We start from the raw sequence: 11096 nt of genomic DNA on the forward strand, positions 1-11096 counted from the left end.
TACCCAAATTTCAGAAGTCTAAGTCTTTTGGAACGAGACACCCTCGACGGTCCGTCGTGGGTTCCGTCGACTCACAAAGTTTTTCCAGAAATAAAATCTGCTGCTCAAAACGACTAAACAGGTCGTTACACGCAGGTAATTCTAAAATTTAGTCGTGTACAATTTTTTCCTTATTCAACAATTGTACGTTGATTGTGTTTCTTACTTTTTTTTTCATATTTTTTGGTGAAAAAATCAATTGTTCTTATTAGATTAGAAATTCTTTTAAATCAGAATGAATGAATCATCTTCATCTATGAGGATTACTAGAGATATTTCGTTGCATGTCAATTTTGTTGACAATTTACCCTCGTTTTCAATGGGTTTAACTCAATATTTTGGGGTTGATGCAGGGTCTATGGTAAAATCCAAACAAGTTCAACATGAACAAACAATGGAAGAATTGAGATCAAATAAAAATTATTACCCTACGGCAGTTCAAAAAGTTCTTAACAATGCCAAAGATAGAGGCATTAAAATTGTACAAGAAGGAATAAAGAGGAAAGCAGTAAACAGTGATTCAGAGGAGAGTACATCTGAAATTGACGGATCTGAAGAACATCACAGTCTTGAGGTAGTGGCTTAAAACACAACTTTAGATACAATATTTTTGTTACTTAGGTGTCAATATACAAAAAATTATTTGTTTAAGTAATTTTGTTTTTCACGTAATTGTATATAGTATATTGCATGTTTAGTACACACATGTTTTAGTTATTTGTATATATCATTCATTATTTATTTGTATATTCCTTTAGTTATTGTACGTGTCTGTAGATTTGATTAGTTTATACATATTTTAAGTTAAGTGTAATGAATACTATACTATATTTTAATAGGGGTAGTAGTGGATTGTATATTACATACATATACAAAAAGTAATTGTATTTAGTTATAGAGATGGAAAAATTTCATATATGATTATAATTTGTATATTTTAGTAGTTATATACAAATTCTTGAAGTTAAGTATATATTAAGTTTATATATTATTGTAGTATATACAAAGTCATTTAGACAGTTGTATATATTGACATGTTTAAGTATCATATTCATGTACACATACTAATATACAAAAAAAGTAAGTTTGTATATACATACAAAAGAAACGCAATTACAAATGTATATTTAATTTATACTTTTTTTGTTATGTATACAAAAAATGTATTTATTTATGTAGCCCTTGATTAAAATAATGTAGATTTTCCCTGTTTTTTTCGTTAGTCAGATTTATTTGCAAGAACTGTGAAAAAAGAACAATTCACATGCAATGTTATACGCAAATCAATACATTGAATGAGCTTCAGATAAACTGCCTTCAAATCAACATAATCATATATGTACATCATCGTATTTTGCAAAGTTGGCAACAATGAGACGATGTCATGTGCAAGCACAATTGTTTAGATGCTTTATGTTGAGGGAGTTGGAATGTAGTTCTGTCAATGCAATACTTTTTTATATAAATGACTCAACGCTTCGATTCACAATCAGGGAGTTTGCAATAACTTTTGGTTTGAATTGTTCTGATAATATTGCTGACTTCTGCTTTGATATTGATCAACCCAATAGAATCATCGCTGAGTATTTTCTAGAAAATTCTCCTGTTACTAAAGGTCAATTGGTTGAAGCTTTTAAAGCAAAGGTATGGGGTGACAATCAGAAAAATGCATACAAGTTTGGAATTCTTTATTATGTACATGAATTCATCATGTCCGCCGAACCTACTACAACAACAATAGATAGGTTGGACTTTGATTTGGTTGAAACAGGTCGATTTATGGATTATCCGTGGGGTCGAAAGTCTTTTAATTAACTTGCCAAATTGATCAACAACAAGATAAAGCCAACTGGACAGTACTATAGGATTTAGGGCTTCCCCTTTCAATGATGTTTGGTTTTATAAATGTTGCTCGTATGTTGATGACAAGATTGCTGTCAAGATTTCTAGTCACATTCCTCGGATTATCAATTGTGTGACTGAGAACGACCATTCTCGTTTTAATTATTTCATGAAAACAATATTCAACGATGCAGATAATCCAGTATGCATTTTTTAACTACAATTTGTATATAACATTTTGATTATATTGACTTACAATTTTTCATGATTATGCAGATTAAGTTCAGAAATATTGAACCAACAGCGATGGAAATTAAAATCCTCCAACTTTCTTCACCGACAGACCGATAAGTTTCACAGGCCCCACAGATTGAGTGTTCTAATCATAATAAAGCTACAGAGCCGGATGATGAATTTCAAAACCGCCTATTATAACAAGAAGAAAAAGAAAAGAGAAAGTTATTGAATGTTCCTCTGCGATTAGGAAAAATAAAAAGCAATCTGTTCCAGTTATCTCCCTCAACAAATCTTCACCAAGGCAATTAATATCTATACACGAAGATCAATACCGCGGCAAGCCAAACAATCACAATCCATCAATATCAACAGTGTTGAGAAACACAATGATGTTGGTACGTCACACAATAATAAACGTGGAGAGCAGAAAGGTGTACAAGATAGAACACAAATGGGGCAAAGCAAGAAGTCAACATGCATTACCATTTTGCGTGATGAATTTGAAGCATTCAAAAAATCGGTAATCAGTTATTATATAAATATAAGTTAGTTGCGAAGATTATATACAATTATAAATAAAAAGATACATCTTGTTCATATAGGTCAAGGATGATTTCGCTGATTTGAGAAAAATTATTGAAGACAACTTCAAAACAGTGTTGAAAGCCATAAATTCCAAGGAATCAGATGTATAAATTTTCAGTTTTAATTATTTATATACAACACAATATAGGCCGTATATTCTTCGTGCTGATCAACGATGATTACAATATCGGGTACCCCTGTCATATATTTAATCCCGCCCAGATATGTTTCAAGCGAGATAATACATTCTAATGAATAAAGTTGTATAATTATTTTCAGGTTTACGTCATTGATGATCATCAAGAATCACCCATCGGAGATTTTCATCACCAGCCCACTTACTCTCCACATGAGCCCCAAAGTCAATCTAGAAAATTGAAAGATCAAGAGGTAATATTAGTATATACTTATAGATTAATTCATTTATACACATACTGAAATGACATTAATTGTATATACGTAAATTCAAGTTTTATTTTGTAGGTATAAAATAATATGAACTACATACTAATATAGATCACATTTGGATATTGTATACCAACATCTGACTTATTTGTATATATAATATATTAGAACATATTTTCGTATATTGTGTACATTTTCAGGCTACTATTGAAGATGTCATGCAAGAAACGTATATCACTCGTTTTCATCAGTCACATACCAACTCTTCACAGTTAGGTGCACAAAAAAAGCCGATAGGTCATTCAAGTGAAGTAAAAGATCATGAGGTACTCCTAAATGATTATATACATTTAAAAATTTATTATATTTGTATATAATTAATTTGTTGGATATTTAAGCTATTCTTTTCTGTTAAGCAGGGAGATAACATGAAAGATCTAAACCCGAATTCTGCACTGTTGGATCAAGTTAGTTTGGATGATAATTTGAATGATCTAAGTGGTACTGCCTCACCAGATCAAGTAGTGTTGGATGCTACCGTGGATGCCCATCAAATTGCCCAAAAGGAAATTAAAAACAGCTCAAACAGTCAGGTACATAATAACATATACAATGCTACATCTGATGAGCGTTTTGCAGATGCAAAGGAGTCTTCTATAATTGCAGCGTCTATACAAATGGTATACATACCTGATTCAAATCAGGACACAACTGTAACTGAATCACAAGAAGAATTGCCAGACAATTTTTTTCCAAGCATGAACACACCGCAAAATATTGTATTACAAAAATAAGTTGCAGCTGAAGTAACACCAGTGCCAGCTGTTAGGCTTAGATACCCAGGTCCATTCAACATATCTCCATACTTGACTTCATTCGGGTCGGATGTTGGTATGCAACGATTATTTATGTTTATATCATCATTATTAACCATATTGTGTGCATGCTGTAAATATTTGTATATTGAACTTCTAAGGTAGTTCGTCCCGACAATCAGTTATTTTTTGTCTGAAACATCCATTTGTTTCATTGTCTGATAAGAAAGAGTCTGATTTTTTTTCAAATTTTTGGATATGACTGAAAGAAGATTTACTCGTCAAGCATTACAAAAAATAACACATTTTTTTATATTATATGCAATTGTATTTTTAATCGTTTGTTAAAATGAGTAGTTATTTTGTATTGTTTATATTAGGAACTATGTGGAGGATCGCTACAAGAAAGTAAAGGCAACATTACCACACTTTTTTAATTTTGGTGTAGCAACAATTGACAATAAGAATTGGTTCTACAATATCGGGTTTGAGCACCAGTTGATTGATAACTCGGTATGTTTCCATTTTTATTTATTAAAAGTGTATAAATTATATAAAAATTGGATAATGTAAAACTTATAATATTATTACTTATTTTATCACAACACATATATGTCATATTCTACTACATAAGAAAAAAGGCCAAATACTCCAACAGTAGCACATATAAATTCACAAATTTGTGTTGCAATTTCAACACTGTTTTTCAAAATGCTTGGAATGCATATTATGGAATAGAAGGTGACTTTTCTAAGAAAGTTTTAGACGAAATGATTATTGATTACATTAATGTATACAAGATTCCAGCTTATGCACCATGGCACACAGTTGATGATGTATTCATCCCAGTTAACGTAGACGGGAGGTTACATTGAATTCTGATTGTCATATCTTTCAATGATCGATGCATCAAGGTGTACGATTCAATGAAAAATTCTCTTCACCAGTCATTTTTTGTTAATCACATCAAGAAGTATGCAAAGCTTATCCCGATGTATCTTGTAAAGTCTGGTTTCTATCTGAAGAAAGGTTTGTATTATCGATATCAAGGTCATACCGTATACAATTCATTTTAAATTGTATATGTGGAAGACCTTCCTTTACAACCAGCTGCTAGTTTGTAAGTTCAAAGTTCATTAAGTTTATATTTTATTGAATATAGTTACACTTTATGTAGTATAATAACATTCGATGTCTTTTTGCGTATAATTTTTTAGGGACTGTAAAGTGTATGTTGCGTCATATGTGGAGCTTTTGAGTGAGAGGAAAGACATTCCAGCAGATTTAGACCTAGAAGAAGTTCGTATTAGATATGATTCATTACTGTGGAATTACGGCATTCAAAGGTTACAAGTTGGAGCTGTCAGTGATAGTGAAGCGCCTTTAAAACAAGTCAGGAATCGCACAGAAAACAACAGTACTGAAAGGATTACAATCCAGTAGCTTTTTACCATAGTCGTAACATGATTTTTGTTTAGTTGACAGTTTCAATTGATTTAAATTAACAATTTTACGCTACCTTTTGTTTTAACTAACTCGTAATATCATTTTGCTTGTTCTGAACTATCATCTTTAGTGTTATACAAATATATGACACTATCTTTTTCTTTTTAATTGCACATATACATTTGACATTACATATAAAAACAGATCTAACAATTTCTTATCTTAGTGTTATTTTGTATATCATATTATATAAATAAATGTATACATATACAATTTATTTGAATAAAAATTCGTTTTAAAAATCACTGTTTGGATTCTTACGTATATATAGCAGTGTTTTGTATACAAATTAATGCAATTTCTATATTTTATACATATAAAATTTTATTTGTATAAGAACTTATTTTTTATAATATTTTTTCATGTTGAGTATATAAATACAAATTGGATTTATGAAGTTGTATAACAAAGTTATATATTGTTCAAATTATTCATTGTATATTGTGTATAATCACACTTATTGCGTAGAATAATTACTTTAAACAATTTGTTACACTTCACTGACACTATCTATTCATTTGTATTCTTTTAGAATATACCACTTGTTTACAAAAAAGATTTTATTATAGGTCAACACACACATTTTGTATGTAATTGTAAAAAAATATATAATATATAACAAAATTACGACGTAATTTAAGTCATATAAGTATACAAAAACCAAGAATGCAATTAATTCATTAATTACAATATAGACGCATAGAGTTTCAATTCAATTTCATGAAAAAAAAATTCAACCTTAAACATCTTGTGGCCTATTCCTACATGAACGTCTATTGTGACCTGCCATTCACAAGTGCTACATGTATTTTTCCCCTTAATCCTCGATAACTCTCTTGCTGTTTTATTGCGAGGCTTACCCTTTGGCATGTCCGGAGGTCGTTTAAATTTTGAAGGTAATACTTCATCAGCAAGTACGCTATTCGGAATCAGCCATGCTTTTACATCCGGTAAAGGATGTATAGGCATATTATAGGTCTTCAACATAGTCATTGGTTTGTATAAATTAGAGCAATATTCATCTGGTGGAAGACTCTTCGACTTCAATACGGCCCAAGCATGTTCACAAGGTATTCCCTCGTACTAAAATCTCCCACAGGTGCAAGTTTTTTCCTTAAGACAGACTACAAAATATCTTCCATCATCATTAACATTGTTCACATATTTCGTTGACGGTACACCTTGTTCATTTATAAAAAAAAAAAAATCAATGCATACTAATATATAACATACAATAAAATATTTACACATTACTAATTATACAATTATTCTTAAATATTACCGTCATTCTTGTGCTCCTTGCTTCATTGTGTGCTAGTATGTCATGATATTTTTCAATCAATAGTGTAAATGTGCAGGTTGCCTCCTTCTTGTAGTCATGATTCCATTTTCTAAATAATAGCCTTACCTCTTCGAGAAATTCAAAAATAGGCAATGCTCTCGTTGAAGCAAGTGCAACATTTATACTCTCAGCAATATTTGGTGTCATGTTCCATCCTCTATGTACTTGTGCATAACACAGAGCCCATTTTTCATATCCATCTAACTCCAAATACTCTTTCACTCTTATATCTTCCTTTTCTACAGTATCCATTAACATATCAAATTCATTCTTCGTGCAAGCTTTTGCCATTGTATAGAATACACCATATAACTTATCATGAGATTTTCTAAGCTTTTTATGAACATTATTTCATAAGTGACACATACACGCATAGTGTGGTACATTAGTTTATACATTTGTAACAGCCTTTATAATGCTCTCATTTATATCAGATACAATACACATGTTACTCCTCTCACCGTATGCTTCTTTAAGTTGCTCAAAAAACCAAGTCCAGGCAGCATCGTTCTTTGAATCAACAATACCATACGCAAGTGGAAATATATGTCCTACAATAATATGAATATACAATTTATTTTTAATGACGAAATCATATATTTAACTGTACATATACAAAATTCATGTATATACATATGCATTAGTTTATATATATATACTTGCGCCATATGTCGTGCTTGCTGCGACAAATGTCCTATTATATGGACCTCTCAGATGACTACCATCTCCCACTACTAGTGCTCTACAATGCATGAATCCTTGTATAAATGTATTCAATTGAACAAATAGATACAAGAACTCATTATTTATACTCTTTTTCATACGTATACGAGACCCCGGGTAAGTGATATCCATCATAGACAAATACGCAGGTAACTTTGCATATGATCCAGCTGGTGTACCCCTCAAAGATTTCAACGCTTTCTTCCTGGCCTCCAAGCCAACATATAGTTAACATCAACTCCAAGATCAATCTTAACATCTTTTTTTATATCAGCTGGTGTATATTTACGCTTATGATCTACCAATTTAGGTTTCACAATCCCTCCAATTAAATTGCTAGTTACATGTCGTTACGAATAAACTCTATCTTTTAAAGGACATGTATTCTTTCTGTTGAATGCTCAAATTCTAAACATTCCAGATTTGTTGATATTAGAGGCCTTCATTAATCATTCACATCCCTTAGAATAACATTCCAGATTATAACTGCATGATATTTTTCATCACATTAAATTAATTTATATAGTATACAAATTTATTTTTACACAATGCAACAAAAATATTTATACATTTTAAAAGACGATATTTGAATAGAACACTACCTGATTGAATTTGACCTAGCAGTTCTATACTGAAACCTCTCTTCAATCGCATATCTTTCCATGACTGCTTTCAAAATTGATCTGTCCCTGTATACTTGATCAACCTCAACATGCTTGTTAGATTCATCTGAAATCACCCCAGTTACATCAAGCGATACAAATGCAACATTTGTTTCCTCCGATTCAGCAACAATCATACCATGAGAATTATTTTCTGCAACAGTTGCCAACACCCCCATCTCTCCATATGATAGACCTTGACACTGACAAATCTGTCTATCACATGAATCCAAAATAGTTATACAAATCGAAAACTTGTTAAAATCAATGTTGACCTTTTTAAGCATTACGTACACCCTGACACCCATGTCATTGTGTATAACCATTCGTTTATTGCTTTCTTCAACCTTGTACTCAATCTTCAAAATCTTATTATTCATATCAACACAAATCTGTGTGGCAATAGTAGTATAAAACTCAAGAAACATTGATTGTTCCTTAAAAACTATTCCCTCTATAGTATAATCAATGTACCTATTTGTATCGTCCCATTTTCCAGAATGCGTAACCAAAATAGCCAATGAGGCCATTATCTGTAGAATTTTCAAACAAAATTTTATTTCAAATCATTCGCAGAAATCATATATTCAATTAATACAACACTTTTATACAATCAGATTAATAAATAATGACAAACTTATGTTTACACTAACCTTCTTTCTAATATACAAATACTACTTCAAAAAAAAGTATATAATTGTATCCTTCGGGTTTTCATCTTAAAAAAATGATATATTTTTTAAACATATACATTACTTCAGTATTTGTATATACAAAATTAGAAATCACAGAATGTATACTACACAACTATATCACAGGTAATGAAAATAGATACAAAACTAAAATTTCATACTTATATACAATTAAATAACACGACCTTTGTATACAAAGAAACTTAATATACAACTGCAAATTGAAATTACTGCTACAACATACTGTCGTTTACGATAAACATTGAAACCAATTTTCAGAAAAAAAAACACTCCAAAAAAAATTACATACACTTACGTTATGGACATATATAATTCTCAACACACTAAGGAACGGACATATATCCAAATTTGTAAATTCAATAGAACATTTTATAATTATTGCAATAATAAACATGAATATTTATCCAATGAACCATTACTTGTATTCGAATATACAGAAAAAAAAATAGATGAAATGTTGCTTCGTCAAAGCGCAGGAACAAGTTTATCTTGTATTTCAATTGTTGTATACTTCTTATTTTTTGAAAAAAAATGAATTTAAACGTTTACATTAAATTATGACATTATCTAAATTTATTGTTAGCTTATTTAACTTTTCAGTTACAAATCACTTTTTCTAAAAAAAAATTGTATAAATAAAAAAGGGATAATGCCCAAAGTACCCCCTCAACCTATGCCCGGAATCTCAGAGACACACTTATACTATACTAAGGTCCTATTACCCCCTGAACTTCTTTTATTAATAATTTTTTACCCCTTTTTAGCTTACGTGGCACTATCTTGTGGGCCCAACGATGATTGATTTTTTTTTTGAACTAGTGCCACGTAGGCTAAAAAGGGGTAGAAAATTACATATAAAATAAGTTCAGGGGGGTAATAGGACCTTAGTATAGTATAAGTGTGTCTCTAGGATTTCGGGCATAGGTTGAGAAGGTACTTGAGTATTTTCCCAATAAAAAACAAAAGAAATGTTATATACAAAATTAAAGATACCTATATAACTAAACTATACCCATAAAATTTAATTAGGTAAACTATACCCATATAATGTTTTTTAATCAATTAAATTTGCCATATATAAAATTTTCCCATAATAATATTCATATATATAAATATAAGCAGAATAAATAAATATTTGGGGCAAAGTTTGGTTCTGTCCGCCTAGGCTAGTTGTTGGGCCTAATTTTGATTTCTTTGTGATTTTGGCCCAACATTTTTACCCTGTCCTAAAACTATCAAAGGAGCTGCCAAAAATAGATGGGTTCTTAGCTCAATTATATCAAAATCTGCTGCAATTTTCTTGGAAAAATTAAATAAGTGATGGTCTTTTATTTAATTATTATCACTTTTAAGTATATTTTTTATTTATTACTATTTTTGTCAACTTTTAGCAATATTTATTTAAAATAATTTTAAAACAACTTTAATACATGTTTAATACATTTGTAAAGACAACACTAATTTTTAATGCAAGCTTCAGTTTAAAATTTTCTTAAAACTTACATATGTCATAAAAATGAATTATAACTATTCTTAATACACATTTAATATTTTTTTCTCACCACTTATAATTTGTATGTAATACAAATGAATTATACATGCATTTTTAACACACGTTTTTTAGTGAAATACAACTAGAATTTTTTTTATCAATTCATACATAATACTAGACATGTGTTAATACTTAACTAGAAGACAAAAAATGATAATCCTTATAGTAAACTAATCAACTTCTAAAACAAAATGTTAAAAAGATTTTATTCCTTATTCTTTATTCTTTATCGTAAGACCTAATATTTTTGCAAGTCTTTATGTTGTGATCTTGTTGTCCACAATTTATGTTGAGTGAATCTCTTTTAAAAAATAATTACTTATTTTAAATATTCTCTTTTATTCGTAAATTACATAAAACTTGCATCAATAATTAATTAGACAAGCAATTTAATCGTAACAAGTGAATTGACATAATAAACTGCTAAATTGTCACGACCCAAAACCGAGCCGCGACTGGCACCCACACTTACCCTCCTATGTGAGCGAACCAACCAATCTAAACCTTAACATTTCAATTTAATATCAACAGAAAATAATGCGGAAGACTTAAACTCATTAATAAAAACCAATTCAATAACTTCTAAAATTCAACATCTATTATTCCCCAAAATCTGGAAGTCATCACCACAAGAACATCTATGATCAAATTACTAAACTAAGAGTATTCTAAGAA

At 30.1% G+C, this 11096-nt stretch overlaps 1 protein-coding gene and 2 pseudogenes across 1 annotated transcript; 1 reads left to right on the forward strand and 2 right to left on the reverse strand.

Annotated features, from left to right (window-relative positions):
- The first annotated feature begins 1410 nt into the window (after positions 1-1410).
- Positions 1411-5366, forward strand: LOC107031741 (annotated as a pseudogene).
- Positions 5367-6168: 802 nt separating this feature from the next.
- Positions 6169-6918, reverse strand: LOC107001552 (annotated as a pseudogene).
- Positions 6919-7161: 243 nt separating this feature from the next.
- On the reverse strand, positions 7162-8686 carry LOC107021343. The gene is made up of 3 exons (XM_015221989.1): positions 8097-8686; positions 7431-7699; positions 7162-7322 (listed from the first exon to the last, which is right to left on the reverse strand). The coding sequence occupies exons 1-3, from the start codon at positions 8684-8686 to the stop codon at positions 7162-7164; spliced, it is 1020 nt and encodes a 339-aa protein (XP_015077475.1).
- Positions 8687-11096: the final 2410 nt, after the last annotated feature.

The sequence above is a fragment of the Solanum pennellii genome, chromosome 1 (genome assembly GCF_001406875.1).
Source record: "Solanum pennellii chromosome 1, SPENNV200".
NCBI classification, from domain to species: Eukaryota; Viridiplantae; Streptophyta; class Magnoliopsida; order Solanales; family Solanaceae; genus Solanum; species Solanum pennellii.

Coding starts and splice junctions, on each gene's coding strand:
- LOC107021343 (XM_015221989.1), bottom strand. CDS start 8,686: ATGGCCTCATTGGCTATTTTGGTTACGCATTCTGGAAAATGGGACGAT. Junction 7,700..8,096: donor GCTAGGTCAAATTCAATCAG/GTAGTGTTCTAT, acceptor CTTGGAGGCCAG/GAAGAAAGCGTTGAAATCTT. Junction 7,323..7,430: donor AAGCACGACATATGGCGCAA/GTATATATATAT, acceptor ATATTATTGTAG/GACATATATTTCCACTTGCG.